The sequence below is a fragment of the Salmo salar genome, chromosome 29 (assembly GCF_965601325.2).
Source record: "Salmo salar chromosome 29, fSalSal1, whole genome shotgun sequence".
NCBI classification, from domain to species: domain Eukaryota; kingdom Metazoa; phylum Chordata; class Actinopteri; order Salmoniformes; family Salmonidae; genus Salmo; species Salmo salar.
In genome coordinates, this window is record NC_138319.1 from 31,652,518 (window position 1) to 31,676,616 (window position 24,099).

Sequence of the window (24,099 nt, forward strand, 5' to 3'; positions counted from 1 at the left end):
TATAATTCACTGAATCACAATTCCAGTGGGTCAGAAGTTTACATACACTAAGTTGACAGTGCCTTTAAACAGCTTGGAAAATTCCGGAAAATTATGTCATGGCTTTGGAAGCTTCTGATAGGCTAATTGACATCATTTGAGTCAATTGGAGGTGTACCTGTGGATGTATTTCAAGGCCTAACTTCAAACTATTCCTCTTTGCTTGACATCATGGGAAAATCAAAAGAAATCAGCCAAGACCTCAGAAAAAAATTGTAGACCTCCACAAGTCTGGTTCATCCTTGGGAGCAATTTTCAAACTCCTGAAAGTACCACGCTCATCTGTATAAACAATAGTACGCAAGTATAAACACCATGGGACCACGCAGCCGTCATACAGCTCAGGAAGGAGACGCGTTCTGTCTCCGAGAGTTGAACGTACTTTGGTGTGAAATGTGTAAATCAATCACAGAACAACAGCAAAGGACCTTGTGAAGATGCTGGAGGAAACAGGTACAAAAGTATCTATATTCACAGTAAAACAAGTCCTATATCAACATAAGCTGAAAGGCCGCTCAGCAAGGAAGAAGCCACTGCTCCAAAACCGCCATAAAAAAAGCCTGACTACGGTTTGCAACTGCACATGGGGACAAAGATCGTACTTTTTGGAGAAATGTCCTCTGGTCTGATGAAACAAAAATACAACTGTTTGGCCATAATGACCATCGTTATGTTTGGTGGAAAAAGGGTGAGGCTTGCAAGCTGAAGAACACCATCCCAACCGTGAAGCACGGGGGAGGCAGCATCATGTTGTTGGGGTGCTTTGCTGCAGGAGGGACTGGTGCACTTCACAAAATAGATGGCATCATGAGGTAGGAAAATTATGTGGATATATTGAAGCAACATCTCAAGTCATCAGACATTTCACATTCTTTAACTAAAGTGATGATCCTAACTGACCTAAGACAGGGAATCTTTACTAGGATTAAATGTCAGGAATTGTGAAAAAAACTTCTGACTTCAACTGTATGTATATGTGTATGTATGTCTATGTGTATGTGTTTGTGTGTATGGGTGTATTTGTGTATTTGTGTGTGTGTGTGTGTGTGTTGTGTAGTATTAGAAGTGTGTGTGTGTGTTATAATATTAGTAGTGTGCGTAGTAATATTAGTTGTATTAGTAGTGTATGTGTGTGTGTGTTATAAAATTAGTAGTATTAGTAGTGTGTGTAGTAATATTAGTTGTATTAGTAGTGTGTGTGTGTGTGTTATAATATTAGTAGTGTTAGTAGTGTGCGTAGTAATTTTAATTGTATTAGTAGTGTGTGTGTGTGTTATAATATTAGTAGTATAAGTAGTGTGCGTAGTAGTATTAGTAGTGTGTGTAGTAATATTAGTAGTATTAGTAGTGTGTGTGTGTGTGTGTTATAATATTAGTAGTATTAGTAGTGTGTGTAGTAATATTAGTAGTATTAGTAGTGTGCGTAGTAATATTAGTAGTATTAGTAGTGTGTGTAGTAATATTAGTTGTATTAGTAGTGTGCGTAGTAATATTAGTAGTATTAGTAGTGTGTGTAGTAGTAGTATTAGTAGTGTGTGTGTGTGTTATAATATTAGTAGTATTAGTAGTGTGTGTAGTAATATTAGTAGTATTAGTAGTGTGTATAGTAGTATTAGTAGTGTGTGTAGTAATATTAGTAGTATTAGTAGTGTGTGTAGTAGTAGTATTAGTAGTGTGTGTGTAGTAATATTAGTAGTGTGTATATTAGTAGTGTGTGTAGTAATATTAGTAGTATTAGTAGTGTGTGTAGTAGTATTAGTAGTGTGTGTAGTAATATTATATGTGTATGTAGCTGTAGCTCACCTGGTTGTGTTCGACCTCCTCATTAGTAGTAACATAAGAGTTCCGGAACAACGTGGATGTTCCACAGGAGATTCTGACTGAAAGAAGAGAGAGAGGTTGTCAGACAGAGAGAGAGGAGAGAGAGCGAGGGTGGGGGAGAGGGGGGGAGAGAGGGAGAGAGAAAAAGGGGTGATAGAGAGAGAGAAGGGGGGTGCCAGAGAGAGAGAGAGGGGGGGTGCCAGAGAGAGAGAGGGGGGTGTCAGACAGAGAGAGAGAGGGGAGAGAGAGTGAAAGAGAGAGGTTGTCAGACAGAGAGAGAAAGGGGAGACAGAGAGTTAGAGGGAGGGGGAGAGAGAGAATGACAGAAAGAGATATGTAGATAGAAAGTAATAGTCTGTTATTTCTCTCTCCTTCACACACACACCTGCCATGGTGTCTTTTCGGGAGGTGTGTTCTCCTTTGTTGTCGTGGAAACCAGCGTTGGTTGCTGTGGAGTCGTATTCGGTCTTGCGTTCCTTCATACTCATCATCTCTCTGGGAGAGGCCGGTGCACTAACTGTAACACACACACACACACACACACACACATTATTCATCATTAGGTGTGTTTAGTGTGACAGCATGAAGGTCGTCTCCTGCCCTAGCAGCACACAGTAATCCTCTGAACACGCTTAATAACACACGCACACACACGCACGCACACACGCACGCACACGCGCACACACACGCATGCACGCACACGCACACACACGCACACACACACATTATTCATCATTAGGTGTGTTTAGTGTGACAGCATGAAGGTCGTCTCCTGCCCTAGCAGCACACAGTAATCCTCTGAACACGCTTAATAACACACGTGCGCACACGCACACACACACGCACACACACACACACACACACACACACACACACACACACACACACACACACACACACACACACACACACACACACACACACACACACACACACAGGTCCCATTACAGTCCCCTGAAAATGTTTACCTACACACTACAGTATATAATACTGTTTACCTACACACTACAGTCTATAATACTGGTCTATAATACTGTTTACCTACATACTACAGTCTATAATACTCTTTACCTACAAACTACACTCTATAATACTGTTGACCTACACAGTACAGTCTATACTACTGTTTACCTACACACTACAGTCTATAATACTGTTTACCAACACACTACAGTATATAATACTGGTCTATAATACTGTTTACCTACACACTACAGTCTATAATACTGTTTACCTACACACTACAGTCTATAATACTGTTGACCTACACACTACAGTCTATAATACTGTTGACCTACACACTACAGTCTATAATACTGGTCTATAATACTGTTTACCTACACACTACAGTCTATAATACTGTTTACCTACACACTACAGTATATAATACTGGTCTATAATACTGTTTACCTACATACTACAGTCTATAATACTGTTGACCTACACACTACAGTCTATAATACTGGTCTATAATACTGTTTACCTACACACTACAGTCTATAATACTGTTTACCTACACACTACAGTATATAATACTGGTCTATAATACTGTTTACCTACATACTACAGTCTATAATACTGTTTACCTACACACTACAGTCTATAATAGTGTTGACCTACACACTACAGTCTATAATACTGTTGACCTACACACTACAGTATATAATACTGGTCTATAATAATTTTTACCTACACACTACAGTCTATAGTAGTGTTGACCTACACACTACAGTCTATAATACTGTTTACCTACACACTACAGTATATAATACTGTTTACCTACACACTACAGTATATAATACTGGTCTATAATAGTGTTGACCTACACACTACAGTCTATAATACTGGTCTATAATACTGTTTACCTACACACTACAGTATATAATACTGTTTACCTACACAGTACAGTCTATAATACTGTTTACCTACACACTACAGTCTATAATACTGTTTACCTACACACTACAGTATATAATACTGGTCTATAATAGTGTTGACCTACACACTACAGTCTATAATACTGGTCTATAATACTGTTTACCTACATACTACAGTCTATAATACTGTTTACCTACACACTACAGTCTATAATACTGATTACCTACACACTACAGTATATAATACTGTTTACCTACACACTACAGTATATAATACTGTTTACCTACACACTACAGTATATAATACTGGTCTATAATACTGTTTACCTACACACTACAGTATATAATACTGTTTACCTACACACTACAGTATATAATACTGTTTACCTACACACTACAGTCTATAATACTGTTTACCTACACACTACAGTCTATAATACTGTTTACCTACACACTACAGTCTATAATACTGCTTACCTACGCACTACAGTATATAATACTGTTTACCTACACACTACAGTATATAATACTGTTTACCTACACACTACAGTATATAATACTGGTCTATAATACTGTTTACCTACACACGACAGTATATAATACTGCATACCTACACACTACAGTATATAATACTGGTCTATAATACTGTTGACCTACACATTACAGTCCATAATACTGCTTACCTACACACTACAATATATAGTACTGTTGACCTACACACTACAGTATATAATACTGTTGACCTACACACTACAGTCTATACTACTGCTTACCTACACACTACAGTATATAATACTGGTCTATAATAGTGTTGACCTACACACTACAGTCTATAATACTGTTTACCTACACACTACAGTATATAATACTGCTTACCTACACACTACAGTATATAATACTGTTTACCTACACACTACAGTATATAATACTGTTTACCTACACACTACAGTCTATAATACTGGTCTATAATACTGTTTACCTACATACTACAGTCTATAATACTGTTTACCTACAAACTACAGTCTATAATACTGTTGACCTACACAGTACAGTCTATACTACTGTTTACCTACACACTACAGTCTATAATACTGTTTACCAACACACTACAGTATATAATACTGGTCTATAATACTGTTTACCTACACACTACAGTCTATAATACTGTTTACCTACACACTACAGTCTATAATACTGTTGACCTACACACTACAGTCTATAATACTGTTGACCTACACACTACAGTCTATAATACTGGTCTATAATACTGTTTACCTACACACTACAGTATATAATACTGTTTACCTACACAGTACAGTCTATAATACTGTTAACCTACACACTACATTATATAATACTGGTCTATAATACTGTTTACCTACATACTACAGTCTATAATACTGTTTACCTACACACTACAGTCTATAATACTGATTACCTACACACTACAGTATATAATACTGTTTACCTACACACTACAGTATATAATACTGTTTACCTACACACTACAGTATATAATACTGGTCTATAATACTGTTTACCTACACACTACAGTATATAATACTGTTTACCTACACACTACAGTATATAATACTGTTTACCTACACACTACAGTCTATAATACTGTTTACCTACACACTACAGTCTATAATACTGTTTACCTACACACTACAGTCTATAATACTGCTTACCTACGCACTACAGTATATAATACTGTTTACCTACACACTACAGTCTATAATACTGTTTACCTACACACTACAGTATATAATACTGGTCTATAATACTGTTTACCTACACACGACAGTATATAATACTGCATACCTACACACTACAGTATATAATACTGGTCTATAATACTGTTGACCTACACATTACAGTCCATAATACTGCTTACCTACACACTACAATATATAGTACTGTTGACCTACACACTACAGTATATAATACTGTTGACCTACACACTACAGTCTATACTACTGCTTACCTACACACTACAGTATATAATACTGGTCTATAATAGTGTTGACCTACACACTACAGTCTATAATACTGTTTACCTACACACTACAGTATATAATACTGCTTACCTACACACTACAGTATATAATACTGTTTACCTACACACTACAGTATATAATACTGTTTACCTACACACTACAGTCTATAATACTGGTCTATAATACTGTTTACCTACATACTACAGTCTATAATACTGTTTACCTACAAACTACAGTCTATAATACTGTTGACCTACACAGTACAGTCTATACTACTGTTTACCTACACACTACAGTCTATAATACTGTTTACCAACACACTACAGTATATAATACTGGTCTATAATACTGTTTACCTACACACTACAGTCTATAATACTGTTTACCTACACACTACAGTCTATAATACTGTTGACCTACACACTACAGTCTATAATACTGTTGACCTACACACTACAGTCTATAATACTGGTCTATAATACTGTTTACCTACACACTACAGTCTATAATACTGTTTACCTACACACTACAGTATATAATACTGGTCTATAATACTGTTTACCTACATACTACAGTCTATAATACTGTTGACCTACACACTACAGTCTATAATACTGGTCTATAATACTGTTTACCTACACACTACAGTCTATAATACTGTTTACCTACACACTACAGTATATAATACTGGTCTATAATACTGTTTACCTACATACTACAGTCTATAATACTGTTTACCTACACACTACAGTCTATAATAGTGTTGACCTACACACTACAGTCTATAATACTGTTGACCTACACACTACAGTATATAATACTGGTCTATAATAATTTTTACCTACACACTACAGTCTATATTAGTGTTGACCTACACACTACAGTCTATAATACTGTTTACCTACACACTACAGTATATAATACTGTTTACCTACACACTACAGTATATAATACTGGTCTATAATAGTGTTGACCTACACACTACAGTCTATAATACTGGTCTATAATACTGTTTACCTACACACTACAGTATATAATACTGTTTACCTACACAGTACAGTCTATAATACTGTTTACCTACACACTACAGTCTATAATAATGTTTACCTACACACTACAGTATATAATACTGGTCTATAATAGTGTTGACCTACACACTACAGTCTATAATACTGGTCTATAATACTGTTTACCTACACACTACAGTATATAATACTGTTTACCTACACAGTACAGTCTATAATACTGTTTACCTACACACTACAGTATATAATACTGGTCTATAATACTGTTTACCTACACACTACAGTCTATAATACTGTTTACCTACATACTACAGTATATAAAACTGGTCTATAATACTGTTTACCTACATACTACAGTCTATAATACTGTTGACCTACACACTACAGTCTATAATACTGGTCTATAATACTGTTTACCTACACACTACAGTCTATAATACTGTTTACCTACACACTACAGTATATAATACTGGTCTATAATACTGTTTACCTACATACTACAGTCTATAATACTGTTTACCTACACACTACAGTCTATAATAGTGTTGACCTACACACTACAGTCTATAATACTGTTGACCTACACACTACAGTATATAATACTGGTCTATAATAATTTTTACCTACACACTACAGTCTATATTAGTGTTGACCTACACACTACAGTCTATAATACTGTTTACCTACACACTACAGTATATAATACTGTTTACCTACACACTACAGTATATAATACTGGTCTATAATAGTGTTGACCTACACACTACAGTCTATAATACTGGTCTATAATACTGTTTACCTACACACTACAGTATATAATACTGTTTACCTACACAGTACAGTCTATAATACTGTTTACCTACACACTACAGTCTATAATAATGTTTACCTACACACTACAGTATATAATACTGGTCTATAATAGTGTTGACCTACACACTACAGTATATAATACTGTTTACCTACACAGTACAGTCTATAATACTGTTTACCTACACACTACAGTATATAATACTTGTCTATAATACTGTTTACCTACATACTACAGTCTATAATACTGTTTACCTACACACTACAGTCTATAATACTGTTTACCTACACACTACAGTATATAATTCTGTTTACCTACACACTACAGTATATAATACTGTTTACCTACACACTACAGTATATAATACTGTTTACCTACACACTACAGTATATAATACTGTTTACCTACACACTACAGTCTATAATACTGTTTACCTACACACTACAGTCTATAATACTGTTTACCTACACACTACAGTCTATAATACTGTTTACCTACACACTACAGTCTATAATACTGCTTACCTACGCACTACAGTATATAATACTGTTTACCTACACACTACATTATATAATACTGTTTACCTACACACTACAGTATATAATACTGGTCTATAATACTGTTTACCTACACACGACAGTATATAATACTGCTTACCTACACACTACAGTATATAATACTGGTCTATAATACTGTTGACCTACACATTACAGTCCATAATACTGCTTACCTACACACTACAATATATAGTACTGTTGACCTACACACTTCAGTATATAATACTGTTGACCTACACACTACAGTCTATACTACTGCTTACCTACACACTACAGTATATAATACTGGTCTATAATAGTGTTGACCTACACACTACAGTCTATAATACTGTTTACCTACACACTACAGTATATAATACTGCTTACCTACACACTACAGTATATAATACTGTTTACCTACACACTACAGTATATAATACTGTTTACCTACACACTACAGTATATAATAATGGTCTATAATACTGTTTACCTACACACTACAGTATATAATACTGCTTACCTACACACTACAGTATTTAATACTGGTCTATAATACTGTTTACCTACACACTACAGTCTATAATACTGTTCACCTACACACTACAGTCTATAATACTGTTTACCTACACACTACAGTATATAATACTGTTTACCTACACACTACAGTCTATAATACTGTTTAACTACACACTACAGTCTATAATACTGTTTACCTACACACTACAGTCTATAATACTGCTTACCTACGCACTACAGTATATAATACTGTTTACCTACACACTACAGTATATAATACTGTTTACCTACACACTACAGTATATAATACTGGTCTATAATACTGTTTACCTACACACGACAGTATATAATACTGCTTACCTACACACTACAGTATATAATACTGGTCTATAATACTGTTGACCTACACATTACAGTCCATAATACTGCTTACCTACACACTACAATATATAGTACTGTTGACCTACACACTACAGTATATAATACTGTTGACCTACACACTACAGTCTATACTACTGCTTACCTACACACTACAGTATATAATACTGGTCTATAATAGTGTTGACCTACACACTACAGTCTATAATACTGTTTACCTACACACTACAGTATATAATACTGCTTACCTACACACTACAGTATATAATACTGTTTACCTACACACTACAGTATATAATACTGTTTACCTACACACTACAGTCTATAATACTGGTCTATAATACTGTTTACCTACATACTACAGTCTATAATACTGTTTACCTACAAACTACAGTCTATAATACTGTTGACCTACACAGTACAGTCTATACTACTGTTTACCTACACACTACAGTCTATAATACTGTTTACCAACACACTACAGTATATAATACTGGTCTATAATACTGTTTACCTACACACTACAGTCTATAATACTGTTTACCTACACACTACAGTCTATAATACTGTTGACCTACACACTACAGTCTATAATACTGTTGACCTACACACTACAGTCTATAATACTGGTCTATAATACTGTTTACCTACACACTACAGTCTATAATACTGTTTACCTACACACTACAGTATATAATACTGGTCTATAATACTGTTTACCTACATACTACAGTCTATAATACTGTTGACCTACACACTACAGTCTATAATACTGGTCTATAATACTGTTTACCTACACACTACAGTCTATAATACTGTTTACCTACACACTACAGTATATAATACTGGTCTATAATACTGTTTACCTACATACTACAGTCTATAATACTGTTTACCTACACACTACAGTCTATAATAGTGTTGACCTACACACTACAGTCTATAATACTGTTGACCTACACACTACAGTATATAATACTGGTCTATAATAATTTTTACCTACACACTACAGTCTATATTAGTGTTGACCTACACACTACAGTCTATAATACTGTTTACCTACACACTACAGTATATAATACTGTTTACCTACACACTACAGTATATAATACTGGTCTATAATAGTGTTGACCTACACACTACAGTCTATAATACTGGTCTATAATACTGTTTACCTACACACTACAGTATATAATACTGTTTACCTACACAGTACAGTCTATAATACTGTTTACCTACACACTACAGTCTATAATAATGTTTACCTACACACTACAGTATATAATACTGGTCTATAATAGTGTTGACCTACACACTACAGTCTATAATACTGGTCTATAATACTGTTTACCTACACACTACAGTATATAATACTGTTTACCTACACAGTACAGTCTATAATACTGTTTACCTACACACTACAGTATATAATACTGGTCTATAATACTGTTTACCTACACACTACAGTCTATAATACTGTTTACCTACACACTACAGTATATAAAACTGGTCTATAATACTGTTTACCTACATACTACAGTCTATAATACTGTTGACCTACACACTACAGTCTATAATACTGGTCTATAATACTGTTTACCTACACACTACAGTCTATAATACTGTTTACCTACACACTACAGTATATAATACTGGTCTATAATACTGTTTACCTACATACTACAGTCTATAATACTGTTTACCTACACACTACAGTCTATAATAGTGTTGACCTACACACTACAGTCTATAATACTGTTGACCTACACACTACAGTATATAATACTGGTCTATAATAATTTTTACCTACACACTACAGTCTATATTAGTGTTGACCTACACACTACAGTCTATAATACTGTTTACCTACACACTACAGTATATAATACTGTTTACCTACACACTACAGTATATAATACTGGTCTATAATAGTGTTGACCTACACACTACAGTCTATAATACTGGTCTATAATACTGTTTACCTACACACTACAGTATATAATACTGTTTACCTACACAGTACAGTCTATAATACTGTTTACCTACACACTACAGTCTATAATAATGTTTACCTACACACTACAGTATATAATACTGGTCTATAATAGTGTTGACCTACACACTACAGTATATAATACTGTTTACCTACACAGTACAGTCTATAATACTGTTTACCTACACACTACAGTATATAATACTGGTCTATAATACTGTTTACCTACATACTACAGTCTATAATACTGTTTACCTACACACTACAGTCTATAATACTGTTTACCTACACACTACAGTATATAATTCTGTTTACCTACACACTACAGTATATAATACTGTTTACCTACACACTACAGTATATAATACTGTTTACCTACACACTACAGTATATAATACTGTTTACCTACACACTACAGTCTATAATACTGTTTACCTACACACTACAGTCTATAATACTGTTTACCTACACACTACAGTCTATAATACTGTTTACCTACACACTACAGTCTATAATACTGCTTACCTACGCACTACAGTATATAATACTGTTTACCTACACACTACATTATATAATACTGTTTACCTACACACTACAGTATATAATACTGGTCTATAATACTGTTTACCTACACACGACAGTATATAATACTGCTTACCTACACACTACAGTATATAATACTGGTCTATAATACTGTTGACCTACACATTACAGTCCATAATACTGCTTACATACACACTACAATATATAGTACTGTTGACCTACACACTTCAGTATATAATACTGTTGACCTACACACTACAGTCTATACTACTGCTTACCTACACACTACAGTATATAATACTGGTCTATAATAGTGTTGACCTACACACTACAGTCTATAATACTGTTTACCTACACACTACAGTATATAATACTGCTTACCTACACACTACAGTATATAATACTGTTTACCTACACACTACAGTATATAATACTGTTTACCTACACACTACAGTATATAATAATGGTCTATAATACTGTTTACCTACACACTACAGTATATAATACTGCTTACCTACACACTACAGTATTTAATACTGGTCTATAATACTGTTTACCTACACACTACAGTCTATAATACTGTTCACCTACACACTACAGTCTATAATACTGTTTACCTACACACTACAGTATATAATACTGTTTACCTACACACTACAGTCTATAATACTGTTTAACTACACACTACAGTCTATAATACTGTTTACCTACACAGTACAGTATATAATACTGCTTACATACACTCTACAGTATTTAATACTGGTCTATAATACTGTTTACCTACACACTACAGTATATAATACTGTTTACCTACACAGGACAGTCTATAATACTGTTTACCTACACACTACAGTATATAATACTGTTTACCTACACACTACAGTATATAATACTGGTCTATAATAGTGTTGACCTACACACTACAGTCTATAATACTGGTCTATAATACTGTTTACCTACACACTACAGTATATAATACTGTTTGCCTACACAGTACAGTCTATAATACTGTTTACCTACACACTACAGTCTATAATACTGTTTACTTACACACTACAGTATATAATACTGTTTACCTACACACTACAGTATATAATACTGGTCTATAATACTGTTTACCTACACACTACAGTATATAATACTGTTTACCTACACACTACAGTCTATAATACTGTTTACCTACACACTACCGTATATAATACTGTTTACCTACACACTACAGTATAAAATACTGGTCTATAATACTGTTTACCTACACACTACAGTATATAATACTGTTTACCTACACACTACAGTCTATAATACTGTTTACCTACACACTACAGTCTATAATACTGTTTACCTACACACTACAGTCTATAATACTGTTTACCTACACACTACAGTCTATAATACTGTTTACCTACACACTACAGTCTATAAAACTGCTTACCTACACACTACAGTATATAATACTGGTCTATAATACTGTTTACCTACACATTACAGTCCATAATACTGCTTACCTACACACTACAATATATAGTACTGTTGACCTCCACACTACAGTATATAATACTGTTGACCTACACACTACAGTATATAATACTGTTTACCTACACACTACAGTATATAATACTGTTTACCTTCACACTACAGTATATAATAATGGTCTATAATACTGTTTACCTACACACTACAGTATATAATACTGCTTACCTACACACTACAGTATTTAATACTGGTCTATAATACTGTTTACCTACACACTACAGTCTATAATACTGTTCACCTACACACTACAGTCTATAATACTGTTTACCTACACACTACAGTCTATAATACTGTTTACCTACACACTACAGTATATAATACTGCTTACCTACACTCTACAGTATTTAATACTGGTCTATAATACTGTTTACCTACACACTACAGTATATAATACTGTTTACCTACACAGTACAGTCTATAATACTGTTTACCTACACAGTACAGTCTATAATACTGTTTACCTACACACTACAGTATATAATACTGGTCTATAATACTGTTTACCTACACACTACAGTATATAATACTGGTCTATAATACTGTTTACCTACACACTACAGTATATAATACTGTTTGCCTACACAGTACAGTCTATAATACTGTTTACCTACACACTACAGTCTATAATACTGTTTACCTACACACTACAGTATATAATACTGTTTACCTACACACTACAGTATATAATACTGGTCTATAATACTGTTTACCTACACACTACAGTATATAATACTGTTTACCTACACACTACAGTCCATAATACTGTTTACCTACACATTACAGTATATAATACTGTTTACCTACACACTACAGTATAAAATACTGGTGTATAATACTGTTTACCTACACACTACAGTATATAATACTGTTTACCTACACACTACAGTCTATAATACTGTTTACCTACACACTACAGTCTATAATACTGTTTACCTACACACTACAGTCTATAATACTGTTTACCTACACACTACAGTCTATAATACTGTTTACCTACACACTACAGTCTATAAAACTGCTTACCTACACACTACAGTATATAATACTGGTCTATAATACTGTTTACCTACACATTAAAGTCCATAATACTGCTTACCTACACACTACAATATATAGTACTGTTGACCTACACACTACAGTATCTAATACTGTTGACCTACACACTACAGTCTATATTACTGCTTACCTACACACTACAGTCTATAATACTGTTTACCCACACAATACAGTCTATAATACTGTTTTCCTACACACTACAGTCTATAATACTGTTTACCTACACACTACAGTCTATAATACTGTTTACCTACACACTACAATATATAATACTGTTGACCTACACACTACAGTCTATACTACTGCTTACCTACACACTACAGTATATAATACTGGTCTATAATAGTGTTGACCTACACACTACAGTCTATAATACTGGTCTATAATACTGTTTACCTACACACTACAGTATATAATACTGTTTGCCTACACAGTACAGTCTATAATACTGTTTACCTACACACTACAGTCTATAATACTGTTTACCTACACACTACAGTATATAATACTGTTTACCTACACACTACAGTATATAATACTGGTCTATAATAGTGTTGACCTACACACTACAGTCTATAATACTGGTCTATAATACTGTTTACCTACACACTACAGTATATAATACTGTTTACCTACACAGTACAGTCTATAATATGGTTTACCTACACACTACAGTCTATAATAATGTTTACCTACACACTACAGTATATAATACTGGTCTATAATAGTGTTGACCTACACACTACAGTCTATAATACTGGTCTATAATACTGTTTACCTACACACTACTGTATATAATACTGTTTACCTACACAGTACAGTCTATAATACTGTTTACCTACACACTACAGTATATAATACTGGTCTATAATACTGTTTACCTACATACTACAGTCTATAATACTGTTTACCTACACACTACAGTCTATAATACTGTTTACCTACACACTACAGTATATAATACTGTTTACCTACACACTACAGTATATAATACTGTTTACCTACACACTACAGTATATAATACTGTTTACCTACACACTACAGTATATAATACTGTTTACCTACACACTACAGTCTATAATACTGTTTACCTACACACTACAGTCTATAATACTGTTTACCTACACACTACAGTCTATAATACTGTTTACCTACACACTACAGTCTATAATACTGCTTACCTACGCACTACAGTATATAATATTGTTTACCTACACACTACATTATATAATACTGTTTACCTACACACTACAGTATATAATACTGGTCTATAATACTGTTTACCTACACACGACAGTATATAATACTGCTTACCTACACACTACAGTATATAATACTGGTCTATAATACTGTTGACCTACACATTACAGTCCATAATACTGCTTACCTACACACTACAATATATAGTACTGTTGACCTACACACTTCAGTATATAATACTGTTGACCTACACACTACAGTCTATACTACTGCTTACCTACACACTACAGTCTATAATACTGTTTACCTACACACTACAGTATATAATACTGCTTACCTACACAGTACAGTATATAATACTGTTTACCTACACACTACAGTATATAATACTGTTTACCTACACACTACAGTATATAATAATGGTCTATAATACTGTTTACCTACACACTACAGTATATAATACTGCTTACCTACACACTACAGTATTTAATACTGGTCTATAATACTGTTTACCTACACACTACAGTCTATAATACTGTTCACCTACACACTACAGTCTATAATACTGTTTACCTACACACTACAGTATATAATACTGTTTACCTACACACTACAGTCTATAATACTGTTTAACTACACACTACAGTCTATAATACTGTTTACCTACACACTACAGTATATAATACTGCTTACATACACTCTACAGTATTTAATACTGGTCTATAATACTGTTTACCTACACACTACAGTATATAATACTGTTTACCTACACAGGACAGTCTATAATACTGTTTACCTACACACTACAGTATATAATACTGTTTACCTACACACTACAGTATATAATACTGGTCTATAATAGTGTTGACCTACACACTACAGTCTATAATACTGGTCTATAATACTGTTTACCTACACACTACAGTATATAATACTGTTTGCCTACACAGTACAGTCTATAATACTGTTTACCTACACACTACAGTCTATAATACTGTTTACCTACACACTACAGTATATAATACTGTTTACCTACACACTACAGTATATAATACTGGTCTATAATACTGTTTACCTACACACTACAGTATATAATACTGTTTACCTACACACTACAGTCTATAATACTGTTTACCTACACACTACCGTATATAATACTGTTTACCTACACACTACAGTATAAAATACTGGTCTATAATACTGTTTACCTACACACTACAGTATATAATACTGTTTACCTACACACTACAGTCTATAATACTGTTTACCTACACACTACAGTCTATAATACTGTTTACCTACACACTACAGTCTATAATACTGTTTACCTACACACTACAGTCTATAATACTGTTTACCTACACACTACAGTCTATAAAACTGCTTACCTACACACTACAGTATATAATACTGGTCTATAATACTGTTTACCTACACATTACAGTCCATAATACTGCTTACCTCCACACTACAATATATAGTACTGTTGACCTACACACTACAGTATATAATACTGTTGACCTACACACTACAGTATATAATACTGTTTACCTACACACTACAGTATATAATACTGTTTACCTACACACTACAGTATATAATAATGGTCTATAATACTGTTTACCTACACACTACAGTATATAATACTGCTTACCTACACACTACAGTATTTAATACTGGTCTATAATACTGTTTACCTACACACTACAGTCTATAATACTGTTCACCTACACACTACAGTCTATAATACTGTTTACCTACACCCTACAGTCTATAATACTGTTTACCTACACACTACAGTATATAATACTGCTTACCTACACTCTACAGTATTTAATACTGGTCTATAATACTGTTTACCTACACACTACAGTATATAATACTGTTTACCTACACAGTACAGTCTATAATACTGTTTACCTACACAGTACAGTCTATAATACTGTTTACCTACACACTACAGTATATAATACTGGTCTATAATACTGTTTACCTACACACTACAGTATATAATACTGTTTACCTACACACTACAGTCTATAATACTGTTTACCTACACACTACAGTATATAATACTGTTTACCTACACACTACAGTATAAAATACTGGTGTATAATACTGTTTACCTACACACTACAGTATATAATACTGTTTACCTACACAGGACAGTCTATAATACTGTTTACCTACACACTACAGTATATAATACTGTTTACCTACACACTACAGTATATAATACTGGTCTATAATAGTGTTGACCTACACACTACAGTCTATAATACTGGTCTATAATACTGTTTACCTACACACTACAGTATATAATACTGTTTGCCTACACAGTACAGTCTATAATACTGTTTACCTACACACTACAGTCTATAATACTGTTTACCTACACACTACAGTATATAATACTGTTTACCTACACACTACAGTATATAATACTGGTCTATAATACTGTTTACCTACACACTACAGTATATAATACTGTTTACCTACACACTACAGTCTATAATACTGTTTACCTACACACTACCGTATATAATACTGTTTACCTACACACTACAGTATAAAATACTGGTCTATAATACTGTTTACCTACACACTACAGTATATAATACTGTTTACCTACACACTACAGTCTATAATACTGTTTACCTACACACTACAGTCTATAATACTGTTTACCTACACACTACAGTCTATAAAACTGCTTACCTACACACTACAGTATATAATACTGGTCTATAATACTGTTTACCTACACATTACAGTCCATAATACTGCTTACCTACACACTACAATATATAGTACTGTTGACCTCCACACTACAGTATATAATACTGTTGACCTACACACTACAGTTTATAATACTGTTTACCTACACACTACAGTATATAATACTGTTTACCTTCACACTACAGTATATAATAATGGTCTATAATACTGTTTACCTACACACTACAGTATATAATACTGCTTACCTACACACTACAGTATTTAATACTGGTCTATAATACTGTTTACCTACACACTACAGTCTATAATACTGTTCACCTACACACTACAGTCTATAATACTGTTTACCTACACACTACAGTCTATAATACTGTTTACCTACACACTACAGTATATAATACTGCTTACCTACACTCTACAGTATTTAATACTGGTCTATAATACTGTTTACCTACACACTACAGTATATAATACTGTTTACCTACACAGTACAGTCTATAATACTGTTTACCTACACAGTACAGTCTATAATACTGTTCACCTACACACTACAGTATATAATACTGGTCTATAATACTGTTTACCTACACACTACAGTATATAATACTGGTCTATAATACTGTTTACCTACACACTACAGTATATAATACTGTTTGCCTACACAGTACAGTCTATAATACTGTTTACCTACACACTACAGTCTATAATACTGTTTACCTACACACTACAGTATATAATACTGTTTACCTACACACTACAGTATATAATACTGGTCTATAATACTGTTTACCTACACACTACAGTATATAATACTGTTTACCTACACACTACAGTCTATAATACTGTTTACCTACACACTACAGTATATAATACTGTTTACCTACACACTACAGTATAAAATACTGGTGTATAATACTGTTTACCTACACACTACAGTATATAATACTGTTTACCTACACACTACAGTCTATAATACTGTTTACCTACACACTACAGTCTATAATACTGTTTACCTACACGCTACAGTCTATAATACTGTTTACCTACACACTACAGTCTATAATACTGTTTAACCAAACACTACAGTCTATAAAACTGCTTACCTACACACTACAGTATATAATACTGGTCTATAATACTGTTTACCTACACATTAAAGTCCATAATACTGCTTACCTACACACTACAATATATAGTACTGTTGACCTACACACTACAGTATATAATACTGTTGACCTACACACTACAGTCTATATTACTGCTTACCTACACACTACAGTCTATAATACTGTTTACCCACACAATACAGTCTATAATACTGTTTTCCTACACACTACAGTCTATAATACTGTTTACCTACACAGTACAGTCTATAATACTGTTTACCTACACACTACAGTATATAATACTGGTCTATAATACTGTTTACCTACACACTACCGTATATAATACTGTTTACCTACACACTACAGTATAAAATACTGGTCTATAATACTGTTTACCTACACACTACAGTATATAATACTGTTTACCTACACACTACAGTCTATAATACTGTTTACCTACACACTACAGTCTATAATACTGTTTACCTACACACTACAGTCTATAAAACTGCTTACCTACACACTACAGTATATAATACTGGTCTATAATACTGTTTACCTACACATTACAGTCCATAATACTGCTTACCTACACACTACAATATATAGTACTGTTGACCTCCACACTACAGTATATAATACTGTTGACCTACACACTACAGTTTATAATACTGTTTACCTACACACTACAGTATATAATACTGTTTACCTTCACACTACAGTATATAATAATGGTCTATAATACTGTTTACCTACACACTACAGTATATAATACTGCTTACCTACACACTACAGTATTTAATACTGGTCTATAATACTGTTTACCTACACACTACAGTCTATAATACTGTTCACCTACACACTACAGTCTATAATACTGTTTACCTACACACTACAGTCTATAATACTGTTTACCTACACACTACAGTATATAATACTGCTTACCTACACTCTACAGTATTTAATACTGGTCTATAATACTGTTTACCTACACACTACAGTATATAATACTGTTTACCTACACAGTACAGTCTATAATACTGTTTACCTACACAGTACAGTCTATAATACTGTTCACCTACACACTACAGTATATAATACTGGTCTATAATACTGTTTACCTACACACTACAGTATATAATACTGGTCTATAATACTGTTTACCTACACACTACAGTATATAATACTGTTTGCCTACACAGTACAGTCTATAATACTGTTTACCTACACACTACAGTCTATAATACTGTTTACCTACACACTACAGTATATAATACTGTTTACCTACACACTACAGTATATAATACTGGTCTATAATACTGTTTACCTACACACTACAGTATATAATACTGTTTACCTACACACTACAGTCTATAATACTGTTTACCTACACACTACAGTATATAATACTGTTTACCTACACACTACAGTATAAAATACTGGTGTATAATACTGTTTACCTACACACTACAGTATATAATACTGTTTACCTACACACTACAGTCTATAATACTGTTTACCTACACACTACAGTCTATAATACTGTTTACCTACACGCTACAGTCTATAATACTGTTTACCTACACACTACAGTCTATAATACTGTTTAACCAAACACTACAGTCTATAAAACTGCTTACCTACACACTACAGTATATAATACTGGTCTATAATACTGTTTACCTACACATTAAAGTCCATAATACTGCTTACCTACACACTACAATATATAGTACTGTTGACCTACACACTACAGTATATAATACTGTTGACCTACACACTACAGTCTATATTACTGCTTACCTACACACTACAGTCTATAATACTGTTTACCCACACAATACAGTCTATAATACTGTTTTCCTACACACTACAGTCTATAATACTGTTTACCTACACAGTACAGTCTATAATACTGTTTACCTACACACTACAGTATATAATACTGGTCTATAATACTGTTTACCTACACACTACAGTATATAATACTGGTCTATAATACTGTTTACCTACACACTACAGTATATAATACTGTTTGCCTACACAGTACAGTCTATAATACTGTTTACCTACACACTACAGTCTATAATACTGTTTACCTACACACTACAGTATATAATACTGTTTACCTACACACTACAGTATATAATACTGGTCTATAATACTGTTTACCTACACACTACAGTATATAATACTGTTTACCTACACACTACAGTCTATAATACTGTTTACCTACACACTACAGTATATAATACTGTTTACCTACACACTACAGTATAAAATACTGGTGTATAATACTGTTTACCTACACACTACAGTATATAATACTGTTTACCTACACACTACAGTCTATAATACTGTTTACCTACACACTACAGTCTATAATACTGTTTACCTACACACTACAGTCTATAATACTGTTTACCTACACACTACAGTCTATAATACTGTTTAACCAAACACTACAGTCTATAAAACTGCTTACCTACACACTACAGTATATAATACTGGTCTATAATACTGTTTACCTACACATTAAAGTCCATAATACTGCTTACCTACACACTACAATATATAGTACTGTTGACCTACACACTACAGTATATAATACTGTTGACCTACACACTACAGTCTATATTACTGCTTACCTACACACTACAGTCTATAATACTGTTTACCCACACAATACAGTCTATAATACTGTTTACCTACACACTACAGTATATAATACTGGTCTATAATAGTGTTGACCTACACACTACAGTCTATAATACTGGTCTATAATACTGTTTACCTACACACTACAGTATATAATACTGTTTGCCTACACAGTACAGTCTATAATACTGTTTACCTACACACTACAGTCTATAATACTGTTTACCTACACACTACAGTATATAATACTGTTTACCTACACACTACAGTATATAATACTGGTCTATAATACTGTTTACCTACACACTACAGTATATAATACTGTTTACCTACACACTACAGTCTATAATACTGTTTACCTACACACTACCGTATATAATACTGTTTACCTACACACTACAGTATAAAATACTGGTCTATAATACTGTTTACCTACACACTACAGTATATAATACTGTTTACCTACACACTACAGTCTATAATACTGTTTACCTACACACTACAGTCTATAATACTGTTTACCTACACACTACAGTCTATAAAACTGCTTACCTACACACTACAGTATATAATACTGGTCTATAATACTGTTTACCTACACATTACAGTCCATAATACTGCTTACCTACACACTACAATATATAGTACTGTTGACCTCCACACTACAGTATATAATACTGTTGACCTACACACTACAGTATATAATACTGTTTACCTACACACTACAGTATATAATACTGTTTACCTTCACACTACAGTATATAATAATGGTCTATAATACTGTTTACCTACACACTACAGTATATAATACTGCTTACCTACACACTACAGTATTTAATACTGGTCTATAATACTGTTTACCTACACACTACAGTCTATAATACTGTTCACCTACACACTACAGTCTATAATACTGTTTACCTACACACTACAGTCTATAATACTGTTTACCTACACACTACAGTATATAATACTGCTTACCTACACTCTACAGTATTTAATACTGGTCTATAATACTGTTTACCTACACACTACAGTATATAATACTGTTTACCTACACAGTACAGTCTATAATACTGTTTACCTACACAGTACAGTCTATAATACTGTTCACCTACACACTACAGTATATAATACTGGTCTATAATACTGTTTACCTACACACTACAGTATATAATACTGGTCTATAATACTGTTTACCTACACACTACAGTATATAATACTGTTTGCCTACACAGTACAGTCTATAATACTGTTTACCTACACACTACAGTCTATAATACTGTTTACCTACACACTACAGTATATAATACTGTTTACCTACACACTACAGTATATAATACTGGTCTATAATACTGTTTACCTACACACTACAGTATATAATACTGTTTACCTACACACTACAGTCTATAATACTGTTTACCTACACACTACAGTATATAATACTGTTTACCTACACACTACAGTATAAAATACTGGTGTATAATACTGTTTACCTACACACTACAGTATATAATACTGTTTACCTACACACTACAGTCTATAATACTGTTTACCTACACACTACAGTCTATAATACTGTTTACCTACACGCTACAGTCTATAATACTGTTTACCTACACACTACAGTCTATAATACTGTTTAACCAAACACTACAGTCTATAAAACTGCTTACCTACACACTACAGTATATAATACTGGTCTATAATACTGTTTACCTACACATTAAAGTCCATAATACTGCTTACCTACACACTACAATATATAGTACTGTTGACCTACACACTACAGTATATAATACTGTTGACCTACACACTACAGTCTATATTACTGCTTACCTACACACTACAGTCTATAATACTGTTTACCCACACAATACAGTCTATAATACTGTTTTCCTACACACTACAGTCTATAATACTGTTTACCTACACAGTACAGTCTATAATACTGTTTACCTACACACTACAGTATATAATACTGGTCTATAATACTGTTTACCTACACACTACAGTATATAATACTGGTCTATAATACTGTTTACCTACACACTACAGTATATAATACTGTTTGCCTACACAGTACAGTCTATAATACTGTTTACCTACACACTACAGTCTATAATACTGTTTACCTACACACTACAGTATATAATACTGTTTACCTACACACTACAGTATATAATACTGGTCTATAATACTGTTTACCTACACACTACAGTATATAATACTGTTTACCTACACACTACAGTCTATAATACTGTTTAC

At 33.3% G+C, this 24,099-nt stretch overlaps 1 protein-coding gene across 1 annotated transcript in view; it reads right to left on the minus strand.

Moving 5' to 3' along the window:
- LOC106590590 (catenin delta-2) overlaps nt 1-24,099 on the minus strand; it is a 597,564-nt gene that overhangs the window by 7,015 nt on the left and 566,450 nt on the right. The window contains exons 23-24 of the mRNA XM_045710617.2: nt 2,246-2,377; nt 1,843-1,919 (exon numbers count right to left, since the gene is read on the minus strand). Coding sequence (XP_045566573.1) covers nt 1,843-1,919; nt 2,246-2,377 — 209 coding nt within the window. The remainder of the gene's footprint in view (nt 1-1,842; nt 1,920-2,245; nt 2,378-24,099) is intronic.